This window comes from Acartia tonsa, chromosome 8, assembly GCF_053477335.1.
Source record: "Acartia tonsa isolate MP-2025a chromosome 8, ASM5347733v1, whole genome shotgun sequence".
NCBI lineage: Eukaryota > Metazoa > Arthropoda > Copepoda > Calanoida > Acartiidae > Acartia > Acartia tonsa.
This window is the reverse complement of record NC_137267.1, coordinates 46205329-46219621: the sequence shown is the minus strand read 5'-3', so window position 1 is coordinate 46219621 and position 14293 is coordinate 46205329. Positions and strand designations below refer to the sequence as shown.

At 35.7% G+C, this 14293-nt stretch overlaps 1 protein-coding gene across 1 annotated transcript; it reads left to right on the top strand.

Annotated features, from left to right (window-relative positions):
• The first annotated feature begins 7594 nt into the window (after positions 1-7594).
• LOC145327101 (uncharacterized) lies at positions 7595-13889 on the top strand. The gene is made up of 2 exons (XM_080170628.1): positions 7595-7740; positions 10311-13889. Exon 2 carries the CDS (start codon positions 10312-10314, stop codon positions 13177-13179), a length of 2868 nt encoding a protein of 955 aa, XP_080026754.1. The 5' UTR covers positions 7595-7740; position 10311; the 3' UTR covers positions 13180-13889.
• Positions 13890-14293: the final 404 nt, after the last annotated feature.

Below are 14293 nucleotides of genomic sequence, written 5' to 3'. Positions count from 1 at the left end.
CAGACAACAAGCTATAGCCATGCTTTGACGCAAATCAGTTACTCCCCCACCCCCTCCCCAATTTTTCACTTTTTTGTTCTTCCCCTCCTTATTTGTTCGTATTATGTAAGTTGACCCGAATAGCTACCGAGTTTTCATTTCTGTTCTGTTATATTATATTCAGGACTGAACTGAAAACTCTCGCAAAATAAGATATTTTTTATATGAGGAGGAAATGTCTTTGCCAATTTATTGGCTTAACCCATTTCCTTGCACGATTAGGACTTCCATACAAAGGTCGCCACGTTTAAGTTAAGTGTCCTGGCACTGAGGGGGGAAATGACAATAATCCATACAAGATAAAACAGAAGATAATTAAAGTCCCTCAACAGATTATGACGTCAAACGATAAAATAACCAATGAGAGGCCAGCATAAATTTTACCATTCGTCAATTATAGTGTATACTGGCCTCTCATTGGCTATGCTATCGTATGACATCATAATCTGTTGTGGGACTTTAATTATCTTCATAAAACAACTTTCATTCCTGAAATAGCCCATTTTCCTTTAGTAATGTAGCAATAAAAAGCTAACAAAAGTTTGTTAAAAAAACTTTCAAACTTTTGCAAGCATTAAAGATAAATCTCAAAAAGGAAGAAATAAGGGTGCTTAAGTTAAATTACGTAATTTACTCTTACAAAGTAGAGAATTTATAGGCTTACTCTAAATCTAGAGTATATATTCTTCTTTATTATTATCAGTAGTAATATTTTTTTGTAAGATCAAATTTTATTCTTGTGATGTTTATTTGTACTCCCCCCCCCTCAAATACAGACTCTATAGATGCTAAGAGCGCTGTCGCTGGCACAGACCAGTGTGCTCAGATGAAAATTTTGCTCAAGTCCATTTTTTAGGTCGCGTGAAGTCCATTTTACATGCACAAAAGTCCAAATTTGTCAATTTGGGAAGAAGGGGTGCAAAAAAGGGGAGGGGGGGAGAAAATTTTGAAAATTTTTCTCAAGTCCATTGAACATCGGGAGGTTGCTTTTTTTCAAGTCCATTGAAGGTTTCCAAAAGTCCAATTTTCGAGAAAAATAGACTTGAAAAGTCCAATCTGAGCACAGTGGCACAGACATACTCTAGTGAATTGATAATAGAAAGTGGACCGTGCTTATAAATATTACATCACATCTACTTCCCCTATCCAATAAGTGCAGTCAATAATTTTTTTTGGGTGGAAAATGGTTGCAGCTACTTTAAAAAAGGTAGTTAAATAATAATTAGTTTATGAAAAAGTAATTTTATGGTAAAAGGTCCATCTAAATCACATTTGTAGTTAAAAAATTTTCTTAGAGTAAAATTTTCATTTCGAAGACGACATTATTATATTTATAATATATGCAGCATTTATAACAACTTTAAAATCATCGTTACGTGACAACCAGTGGACGGATTTTAGATTGGTCAACGGATTTGAATTTATTACGACCAGGACTATTTTTTGCCACCTTGGCCGACTAAATCGGCCAAGGAATAACCGGCTACGGTATTTTTAAATTTTACTTCTATTTTATGCAATTATTATCATGTCTACAACTTTAAAAACATCGTTACGCGACAACCAGTGGACGGATTTTAGATTGGTCAACGGATTTGAATTTATTACGACCAGGACTATTTTTTTGCCACCTTGGCCGACTAAATCGGCTAAGGAATACCCGGCTACGGTATTTTTAAACTTTACTTCTATTTTATGCAATTATTATCATGTCTACAACTTTAAAATCACCGTTACGCGACATCCAGTGGAAGGATTTTAGATTGGTCAACGGATTTGAATTTATTACGACCAGGACTATTTTTTTGCCACCTTGGCCGACTAAATCGGCCAAGGAATAACCGGCTACGGTATTTTTAAATTTTACTTCTATTTTATGCAATTATTATCATGTCTACAACTTTAAAAACATCGTTACGCGACAACCAGTGGACGGATTTTAGATTGGTCAACGGATTTGAATTTATTACGACCAGGACTATTTTTTTGCCACCTTAGACGACTAAATCGGCTGAGGAATAGCCGAATACGATATTTTTAAACTTAACATGAAGGGCCGAAGTCGGCCGATTTCCGGCCGGCCGATAACGAAAACAGCTTGCTAATACTGTTCCAATTTGGTTACACTTTTAAGGGAAGGTTTATAAATGTCTTAGGGTTGGTTTTAGGCTTTGTTCCTGACCTCCATCAGACTCCCCAATAGGATAAGGATCAAACAACTAATATTCTAATATTATAGCTTCTAAAATCCTTATTTCTGAACCGATTTAAAAAAAATAAAGGTCTAGCAGCACAGTTATGGGACCTGGAAAACGATTAAAGCAATCGTTATATGCGTGGATTGAATCATAACAAAGATATTAAAAACCGCATGAAGATTTAGGGTTGGCAGAGTTATAAAATTAAAAAAAAAATTTAGCTCAAGGATATAAACTTTTCAGATAATTGGCAATTAAAATCCTTATTTGTATCATAAAAGGTAATAGCTGCACTATCATTCCAAATGTTATAGCCATTTTAGAGAATATTGACTGCACTTACTATCCAACCCACCTAAAATTATCCTCCCCCCAAATGCAATTGCTCGCAAGATGTTATAATTCCCACGTTTATGCTCTATTACCGTTCAGCTTTGAGCAGTTTTTCTCAGGTTTTTACGGAAAATCACATGGTATGTTATGTGTCTATTTTCAATTTTAAAATTTTGGATTGAGATAAATATTATCACAAATGATGAATATTGTATTCACTGATCTAAAGGGATAAGACAATGACCGATAAATTGTTGTACATCCCCAATGATGATGATGAAAATTGTCTCTTCTGTAGATTACAATTAGGGGTTGAAACGTTTGGACACTCAACTTAATGAACCAACCAATTAAAATTATTTGAAAGTTGTTAAGCTAACGAATAAGAAAACATTTTTATGAAACTTTGGGGACTAGTGTAATAAACAGCCAAATGTCACCTCCCTCCTTGATTGAATTGCACCCACAAGTTCACAAAAATATGATTTGATAGGTTATTTGACTGCTTAGGTAAGGTTAAGTTGGGTCAGTTTATATTTGTTATCGTAAGTTTAGGTTAGGTTAGTCCGGCGCAATACTTAGGATATCGCAGGGTTAAGGCTAAGACGCTTTGGACTAAGTCTAATATTCAGTAGGAGGGAAGCGGATGAGGGGTACAATTATTTTAGCCAGCTGCTAGCATCACTCAGAGTACAAGTAATGATATATCGATTATATTTATGTTTGTTATATATATATAAGATCTACAAATTATTCTTTTGAATTATAACCCCTATACATGTCTGCTGAAAATGTTCTTTGATCAGAAAGCATTTCATGAATAACATGTTAACACAACAAAAAAAACAAATCCATCAATTTATGTCATTCACCTGTATAGCCCTGTTGATTCGTTGAACTGGAAAGAAAACATTGACATATAATATCACTTCGTATTAAAGACAGTTTTCCCCTGATATTAAAATAAAAATTATGAGATTAAAACCAGTTTTGTTGACCGAAGGCCTGGCATAACAAAACTGGTACTAATTTTATGATTTTTATTATAATATTCATGCAAAATGGTCTGTAATACGATGCTATACATATTTTTTTAGTATGGCTGAGAACCGGTTCTAATCCACTGAATATTAATTGCTTTCCTGAATATATGGTCTCTAAATAAAAATGGCCAAAACTTACATTGTAACGACATGCTAATTTAACAGATTTTTGTCGACTATATGTAATTTGGGTGATATAATAACAACAATAATGTTTAACAGGATAAACTTTTGTTTAATATATGAAAGGGCAACGAAAAAAAATTATTTATATGTTTCATTGAACCACAAAATCTATACTTTTTAAGAAAAGATTTTTAGTATATAAAGTAGTAAGGTTTTTTTGTACTCTAAGATCTCGGTACCAGTGAACTAATTAAGGCCTTTATTAAAGGGAAGCTTTACATCGGTCCCGAGAGTATTTTAGGATACTTTACTAAGTCTTGGGATGAATTTAGGCTGTTTTTCTATCCCCTTTCTCCCCTATGAATACATATGATTCCCTAGAGTCCCTAGATGATAGTGGCACAACCGCTAGCAGAAAAAATATTATCTTCCATTTATCGTACTATGTATAATTGTAAAGCAAGTTGAGGCATGTGGAATCGTCCTATCGTTTTCAGACCTTTCATGGTGAGTTCTGTAACAATGAAATATCATCGTAGAACGATCAGGCATACATTTCTTTGCAGAAATGATATGATGTTTTTAAAATTGTCATCCTTGTTAAAAAAAGATAAATCATAAATCATATCAACCAAGAATATATTTCATAATCTTGATTTCAGACATTACTTCTTAATTTTGGTGAGTATAATCTTTACAATAATCTAATTTAAAGATTATTTGAAAACCCTCTAATTAATTCAGCTTATAACCAGGGATAATGGATGAACTCTAGAAAAAAAAAAGTATGTTCTTTACTGTATCCTGTATTTATGCAATTTTGCAACAAATGTGTTTTACTTATGAAGTTCTGACACTCTACGAGAGTTATTGTTCGTTTGTCATTCCTTCTGATTTTAGCTTCGCTTTTATGGATGTTGTCATCCTTGTTTGTCATGACTAAGCCAATAAACTAACGGGGCCATAAAATTGACATGACGATATTCGATCTAATCCTATTATATAAAGTGGTAAGCGTTTTTTGTCTGTCCCGAAGGATCTCGCTAACCGCTGAACCTATATTGTTCTCTTTTACAGTGAAGCTTCTTATGGGTCCTGGGAAGGTTTTAAACTATTTTTGGGGAGGGTGTCTTCACCACACTCCCTCCCCCCAAAAAATATCTTTTTTTACTCTTTTGAAACTCAAATTTAAATGGAATGAGGTCGATATTTACCCCTTCTACCTTAAGTGTCCCTAGAGGCTTCTAGGGGCGTAGCCGCTAGTGACATTATAAAGTTACATAAGTATGTTAATATTTTTACAGGATAAAATTAATGGATTTACTAATACTAGGATCTTACACCAGATTATCATGTACTCTAATAAAGTTAAATATGTAGCTGGCTAAAATAACGATCCCACCCATCCACTCCCTTTATCTCATCCTTTCCCTTCCTTCTGGATGAACGAACTGACAAATAAATGATGTCCATATTAGTATATTAAATTGACGACAATTTTCCCACTGTTATAATATCCACGTATATCCTATACCCATTATAAAATATATCCTCCCTTATTCCTGATAATAGTAATACAGCTCAGACAAATATTAAAGAAGAAGATGGTGTCAAATTTCAAATAAAGAAGCTTTCATCCAGACTTTAGGACGAGTCATTTATTTTGTATTAGGACAATACAAATTTCATTCTGTTCTAAACAATACAGATATAAGTGATTGGTTTGTTCATTAAGTTTAGTGTACACACGTTTCAACCACTAATTGTAATCTACAGAAAGGGTAATTTTGTGTATCATCATTTTGGAAATACATCAATTTATCGGTCATTGTCTTATCTCTATAGATCCCTGTTACGAATATACTTGTCCTTGAGGCTTGTTGAGACACAATTCGCTAATGATATCTTCATGAAAACTTTATATGGACCAATTTTATCCCCCCCTCCCCCTCTTAACATTTAATTTTGCACTTGTTTGAAAACTAAGGACATGAAAATTGACTAATAATTTTCTAGAGTTAAAAATACTAATTTTAATGACAAAAAGTATGTTCTTTTTTATCTAGCTGTAATCATTATCAATAAGAAAACCAGTGTTTGTCCAATAATTGCAACAAAAAAAATAAATTAACTTGAAAAAAACTGAAACTTGGTATTTTTTTATAATCTTAAACCAAACTTACTTCATTAATGTACTTTATAACATTACATTTTCTAAATATACAATAAGATTTTATACAAAATCTAGTTTTGCTCGCTGCCCTGCTAACAGACATATTCCTACCTCCCCGCAGTCAATATTAAATAGATGTTGACATTTTCTATTTTGTGTATGTCTCGACAGAATAGATTGGATGTGATTTTAGGCTTATTCAAGTCAATCATTTTAACCCTTCGATAATTCCCCCCCCCCTCCTCTGATATAATTGTCCTGTGCCCACCTCCTCCCTTTTTCTCTCTCTCTTTCTCTTTCTTTCTTTAGCCCTGTCTATAACCCATTAGAACCCATAGAAAGGACTGTTGCTTCCAAATTTAAGAATTTATGCTTCAAACATTTCTTTCTCCTTAAAAGCTTAAAATCTTATCATATACTGTTAAAAACTTAAAAAACATGTACAACATCGTATTACAGACAATTTTTCACGAATATCAAAATTAATATCATAGAATTAATACCTGTTTTGTTAGCTTGGGCCTTCGTAAACTTGTGGCTTACAAAACTCGTTTAAATCCTATAATTTGTTCATTGTAATATCTGTGGAAAGCAAAAAATTAACTATACACATTTTAGATGATCTATTTTTCCGGCTTTTAATGTTTAAAAAATACATTTTAAATTTAGAAGGGCTGTCCTTTTAAATCTTGCCTTAAGGATGGTTAGGTTAGTAAAGGGTTGGGAGGGGAGGGGGATGCTCTGTACCTTTTTTTTGGGGGGGGGGGATGAGGGTGTAGATGAACACTCCGGTGCCAATCTTTAGATTTGATGTCTCCAAAATCATCAGGTTATACGCCCCCCTCCCCCAAATTTTCTCTTGGTCCCCATTTTCAGGCAGTGGTCTCCGATTTCTTCAACCCATCTGAACCCCTTCACCCCCTGAAAATGTCCCCTTTCGTTTCCATTTACAGAAATCAACCCTTGTCCCTAAATGAATTAGAGTGGCTTATTTTTTTTTACATTTTCAGAAAAAAAACTATATATATAGAATTATTTACATATAAAGCTCAGCAACATATTCTCAAGAACAAATGAGATTAAATAATAGTAGATTATAATACAGTAACAACATATAATTTGCCTAATATATTCAATTTAAGTCCGAAAGAGAACGAGTTATTGTGTGTGGCTTTGGAGACTGTAGTAGCTATTTCCAGGACGTACAGACAGACATAACCTAGTTATCAAGTGGCTGCACTTCTCAATATTTGTATTACCCAATATAGTAAAATAAGAGTGGTTTGAATTATTTTTGACCATCCTAATCTATCTATCCACCCTTATTTGCGTACTTCTACTTGATGTTTAGGGGACCCAACACCTTTTACACCCCTTAATATAACACCCACTCCCCTTTAGGCTCTCCTGTATTCCCACCTCTCTTTTAATGTCCCCTCTATTCCCCACTTCTCATTTCATGACCCCCTTTGTCCCACCTCCCTTTTTCTGTATGCCTGTAAGCCGAACTTACAGAACATATCGGCCAACAAGTAGGATAATTTTGCGGACTTTAAGGATTGAGCGCGTAAAACTTAATTTTGGGGGCAGACAGGCTGTAGGGTAAGGGGGCAAGCAAATGATACCCTAAGCAAACGAAGAAAGGGGGGGTTAACACCCACCCCCGCATCCCTCCACAAAAGTTTAGTTTTCAATATTTGTTAGTGCCGGACAGACCCATGAAATTTGAATTTTCAAATGTCCGTGAAAGTTACTAAAGAATTATATTAAAAAAGACTTTAAATAAACATTTTATAAAAAGTGAAAAAAAAAACACATTATAAAACAGGTAAAAAAACTTTTTAATACTTACATCTTATAAATATAAACGCTTTATTATTTAATTTTAAAGATTAAATTTTTCTTATCATTTTAGCTTACGCTATAGTAAGTTTATTTGTTTGCTTTTGTGATAAATTTACTGTTTAAACAAAATATAAACCTATAAATTATACCTTCAAGGCCTAATTCGATAATATTAGTTTTTAAATAATTAAATTAATGTACATTCTAATGTAAAAAAATTTAAAATTAACTGCACATTACAAAATGCTAATTTATGGGGCAATGTTTTTTATTAAAACAAGGTCATATATCTGCAACGGAATATGTAATTTGTACATTTTCCAATTTTGTGTAAAAACTTCTCCCGCATTTTGTAAAATATCTGAGCATTGAAATTTTGTGAAGCATTTCCAAGTCCTATTCCAGTTCTTAGAAGCAATTTACTCAAGGATCTAAATGGATAAGACAACGGCTGATAAATTAATGATAATACACAAAATTACCCTTTCTGTAGATTACAATTAAATTTTCTAATGTTGTTAAACCAACGAATAAGAAAACATTGTTATAAAACTTTGGGGACTAGTGTAATAAACAGCCCAATGTCCCCTCCCTCCCTGAATCTACTGTTGGGTGAAAATGATTGCCCCCTATTTCCTCAAAATTTGACAGCAAAAGAAAAAAGGTTTGGGGCAGGCTCAATTGCGAAATTTGTAGCTGCAAATTTTAATAAGCTTAAAATTACTTGCATGAAATGTTAAAACATGAATGATTTATATATGATATGTATATTGTAGCTAATAATTTTCATTAAGAAATACATGGTTTGTACTTTGAACTGTTTGCATATAAACTGCAAAAACATATGTTTTTTAAGACAAAAATATTATTTATAAAATCTTAGTGGGGGGATCTCTTTCGTTACTATGTGAATAGAATTTTAAAACTATCTAAAATGCACAAGGATAAATGTATTTCATTTTTTGTAAAGCTAGAAAAAATTTGACGTTTTAAAAAGTTATAATTTTGGTTCAAATTTTAAGAAATTCAAATATCCAAATATTTGAATTGAGGGTTCTAGATTTGAACATGCATACTTTAATTTTACAGAATTTATAGCATTTTTTTGGTACTATTTTGAAGGGTCAATGTATTTTTATATCAATTCATACTTTTTGTAGTATAGCTTCTAAAAACTAGTATATTTCCGACTGTCTAAAATGTTTTAAAGTTTTATAATCAATAATTTGATAAGAATTGCAAGTCTTTCCATTTAAAAACCTCATTTTTACTGTATATTTCTTTACTGTTATTTTAAACCTTTATATAGAACAAAGGCAAAAATCAATGCAAAATTGAAACATTATTTTATCTATAAAAGTATTTTTTGTGCAAATATAAATCTATCAAATTACTAATTTCTAAGAAAATTGTTGAATTTCTTGCGAACTATTCAAAATTAGTAACTCGATATCATATTGAAATCTATTTCATCTTTTCATAGAATTATCTATTGTTTCAATAATAGATTGGCTTTATAGTTTAATGTATTAATGCTTTGCAGCATATTTTTGGGCAATAAAAAATGTATTAGAATTCTTAATAGCAAACTTTGTTTCTTAATCTAAAAATTTTTATGGCTTAACAAGGTGTGAAAAGAAACTAATCCCGTAAAAATTAGTTCTTAAGTCTTGAAGAGTTTTGAAATGGTTTTGACATAAGGTTAATCTAAAGGTGAAAGAAATGGGGTTGGTTAGGTTAGGTTGAGTAGGAGGTGGGGACACTTTGATCCATTTCTCATTATTCTTTTATTAGTAGATTGTGAAATCGGGGGCGGGGTTGGGGGGGGGGGGGGGGGGTTATAAAGAAAGGGTATTAAGGGCTGGTGGGACATGTCATTAGTTATTATAGTGTCCACACAAAATGATTATGGCCCAATTGGTTTTCTTAGGGGGGGGGGGGGGGGTTGGATAATGTAAGGGTTCGAATACCAGCTGTAGTAATCCCCAGGCTTATAATCTTTTATTTTAGGTTAATAACTAATAAATATATTCTTAATTGAATTCATACCATGCCCATTTTTTATATGATTAATATGTATTTTGACTTTGAAATATTTTTGTAATAAAAATAAAAAACAAGAAAAGTACGCGAAAACTTAGCATGTGGCATTTTTTCGACTGTTTCAGACAAAAAAGACATAAATTTTTTAAGACTACTAAATTAAAAGACATTTCACTTTATATAAAAGATTAGCCGGATTTTCTTGTAGCAATAAAATTACTTTTATGGAATTTATTTCAAAATACTTTTAAATGCCCTGTCATATTAAATAATTAATACATATTATTTATATAAATTCTTTTAGTTTTAATTATCTTAAGCAGGGGGTAATTAGGAGGGAATTATGTATGATTAATATTTTGCTCTAGGGTTGAAAAATTCTTTATGCTTTTATTTCCTAAAAATATCATATCATTTCACGAATAATAATCATTATTAAAAGAAAAATTAAAGCTTTTTTCGTATTTTGATAATTTTTGAAAATATTCTATTTTTTTCTTTAAATTTCAGAATGGATCCAGTTTTATCTCTTGGATCAGCATCCTGGCTGCAACAGGCTGACAACTTCCAGCAATCCACAGCCGCCGCTGACGTAGACACTCTGCTGGCCGAATCCTTCAAGGCTTTGTGCAGCCAAGACATTGCCCCCGCTTCAACACAATCCTCCACAATGCCAGATCCAAGATTTCAGCGGGTCAGAGCAGATTCTTTCAATGCCGGCATGATGACTAATTTTGGCGGGCACCACAACCACGGTAGACTGAGAACCGGTTCTGGCAGCAGTACATCCAACGCCATCACTGATTTATACACCGGCGGCGGCAGCAATACGTTGGCAAGATCCAAGGCGATTGCCATTAACCGGGCCGCCTACAGCCACGGAACTTTGCCGCGCAACCACACCAACAGATTGGTCAGGAAGGATTCCTCTGGCTCCGGCTCCAACTCAGGTTGTGCTAATTGTGGTCAACACGGCAGCACCCCCGGGACCCCCACCAGCTACTCCCCCTCCGCCTCTTTCCTGCACCTGCCCCCCACCACAGGCCTGCCCTCCTCACCCCTGCACATGTCCCCCCAAGGGACCTCCACCTGGAGTAGAACAATGCATGGGCATACTAATCACCAACAACAAGATAGTCCAGTCAGACGTTTATCCTTCTCAAGACAACACTCTTTACAACAACAACAACAACAACACCAAGTTGACAATGATATCCACCGTCTTCCCGCAGGCTTTGCTGAACTAGAATCAAGATATCAAGCCATGAAGAATCTAAGTTCACCCCTGCCCAATGCTTTATTCGGCTGCAAAATGCCCGCCGTTTATCCGTTAAACAACAACAGTGATAATAATGACCAAGACTATGAGACATGTTCAGTGATGGGAGACATCCCCCCTCCCCCGCCGCCCGTACAATCTCACGCCGTTTTAGAATCCGGCCTCGGTCATGAACTGCCCGCCGCCAAAACACCGGGCACAATGCGCAAAATAGAATGGACCACCGGTAGTAATAAGCCACCAAATCTACCATTACCACCGCTACCGCCAAAGCGAACTTCCTCCCGCCTTTCCGACATGATCAATATTTTGCGGCCAAATAATTTGAATGTCAGCAATGATTCTGATAATTCAATTTACTCGCGGCCAAAGCCGTTTACACACAGAAGTTCTCTAATGTCGACAGGCTCCAGCGACAGCGGGGGCTCGTCCGGACCTAACTCTGACCAGGACCTGCCCATGTCCCCCCTCACCCCCTCATCAGAGCTTGTATTTTCCTGGCCCAACTACATGATCTCCAGCTCGCCAGATCCGCATAATCACAGCCACAACCAGCGGTCAGTTTCCCGCGGCTATAACAATGGTAGTTCAGGCGAGGATGCGGGTAGTGAGTACAGCGGCGGCGCCGCTAATTCCGCCAACACAAGCATGACCAGCCATTCTGGCGTCTATGTCAAGATGCACCCAGTTTTTTCACCCGACAACCCTGACAGTCCTTACATGAATTTGTTGTACAGTGCTGTACAGCAGCAGGGCGGCACTGGGTCAGTGGAGTGCGCCATGAGCCCTTACCTGGCCATGACTGGCACCCACTTCAACAACAACAACAATATCAAGAGCATGGCCAGCGCTACAATTGACTCCGTGTCTGCTATCTACGCCCAGATTGATAGCCACAAGGGCAGTGATTATGAGATTAGCGATAATCATGCTATTGATTCCAACTGTAAGTCACCGCTGACCAGCCCAGCTGGCAAGAAGATCCGAGTGCGGCCAGCCTCCCGCAGTTCAACAAACAAATCCAAGGCGTTAGCAGAATTCCGCGAGCTTATGATGGAGGTGGAGAGAAAGAGAAACTTTAGGGTGGGACTCAATCTTTTCAACACCAGGCCCGACCTGGGCATTGACTACATGGTGAAGCAGGGCTTCCTCGAGCTGTCCCCATTGTCAGTGGCCAAATTTCTGCATGCCACCTCTGACCTTGCCAGGAGCAAGGTTGGCGAGTATATTTCCGAGTTACACAATGCTTTCTCTATGAAAGTGTTGAGTTGTTACCTGGAAAAGTTTGACTTTGCTGGCATGCGAGTGGACAAGGCATTGCGCCAGTTTCTACACACTATTCAAATCCCTGGTGAACCGCAGAAAATTGAGAAAATCATGGAGATGTTTGGCAAAAGATTCAACAAATGCAACCCAAATTTTGCTAATAAACTGAAGAATACAGAAAGCATTGCCACGCTGTGTGTTGCCATCATGTTGCTCAACACAGACATTCACACGCCTGACTTGAAGCCGGATAAAAAGCTGATTGAGAAGGACTTTTATGCCCAGCTGAAGGGTGCTGACGGCGGCCGTGACTTTGACAAGAAGCTGTTGACCAACATCTACAAGTCTGTGAAGAAGCAAGAGTTTGCCACCATCCCAGATCATGTTGCACAAACACAGCTGCTGCGCAGTCGGGTGAGCGGCAAGGCACCGCATTTATCAGACCCTCACCGCCGTCTAGTCTGCCTGTGCCGCCTCACCGAGGTTACCGACATCAACTCCAAGAAGGAGGGCGACGCCAACAACCACCAGCGCGATATTTGGCTGTTCAACGACATGTTGCTAGTCACCAAAGCCTCTGGCAAGACCAACAGCGGCCTTGTCTACTCCTACCGCGACAGTTTCTACCTAACCGGCCTGGAGGTTACACTATTCCACACACCCGTCTTCCGCTACGGCATCCAGTTGTCCCGCAAGTCTGACGGCGCCGTCTTGTCCACCCTGAACGCGGCCAGCGAGCAGGACAGGTACAAGTTTGTGATGGACCTGCAGGAGAGTATCTTTGAGATGGACATGATGGGCCGGGCCCTGCAGGCCGCCAATATTGCAAAATAAAAAGTGATGACATATTATAAAATATTTATGTGCCATGTTCAAGAAGAAAAAACGAGTTAAACTTCAAAAGACTTTTTTAATGTTAAACATTCATCTACAATTATATTGTCAACTACAAGCCATAAACACTTTATGTATTCTTTAGAAAGATGAATACATGTTGACTAATGGATGTTTTTAAGTGTTTGTCAAGGATAAATCTTCACAAAAAAAAACAAACACACACACAAACTTATGTAATCATAATTCATACAAAAAGTGTTGATGTTTATTCTACACGAAGGCTGGAAAAAAAGTCATGTATTTTTAAACAGATACATTAGTTTGGACCCTTACAAAGTGAGGGATGGAAAAAAAAGAGTTATGTATGCATATTATTATTTTATGTATGCTTGAAACAAAGCCGTGTCTAGCATGTAAACACAACAAACAAACATGGTGAAGCTTAAAGTCAAAATTTTGACCATAAAACTTCATGTGAGCTGAAATATTTCCTCGGTTAAAGACTTGAATTTTAATTATATGCTTAGGGTGAACAAATTTGCTTTTATTCAAGCCAAAATTTTTATGTTTAATGTTTAGCGAGCTAAAGATTTTTAACCATTATCATTATAAAGTGTAATTTAATTTGTTGTTATTTTGATACTCATTTTAAAACTGTGATAAAACATTGATATAACTAATTTTACTAAAATAAATTTTGAATTGTATATTTTTGTATTTTTTTATTGGTTGTAAGCGATGCTACTCTATAATCTATACACGTTCGTTTAAAATGTATTAATTCTAAAACGATTTGAAAAAATCTAAATATTAAAAACGAGGCTTTTCTATGATTAGGGTAGTTTTTTATGCGGTATAATTATTCTATTCGTCTAATTTTTTGAAAACTGATTCGTATTACACAAGGTACAATGTCATAAGCGAAGCATCTCTATAATCAAGTCCTTAAAATGTAATGTTTTGTATCCTGTAATTAAACAGTTTTGCCACAAATTTACATAATTTTGTTTAGACTTATACACTTTTATTCTGCTTATTAAGTTATGACACGCTACAATTCTGTATGTTCGTTTGTCATATCGTCCAATTTCAGAGCTTCGCTTTTAAGGAT

What these genes read in the sequence shown, in the direction of transcription:
- LOC145327101 (XM_080170628.1), top strand. Translation starts at nt 10,312, where the DNA reads ATGGATCCAGTTTTATCTCTTGGATCAGCATCCTGGCTGCAACAGGCT.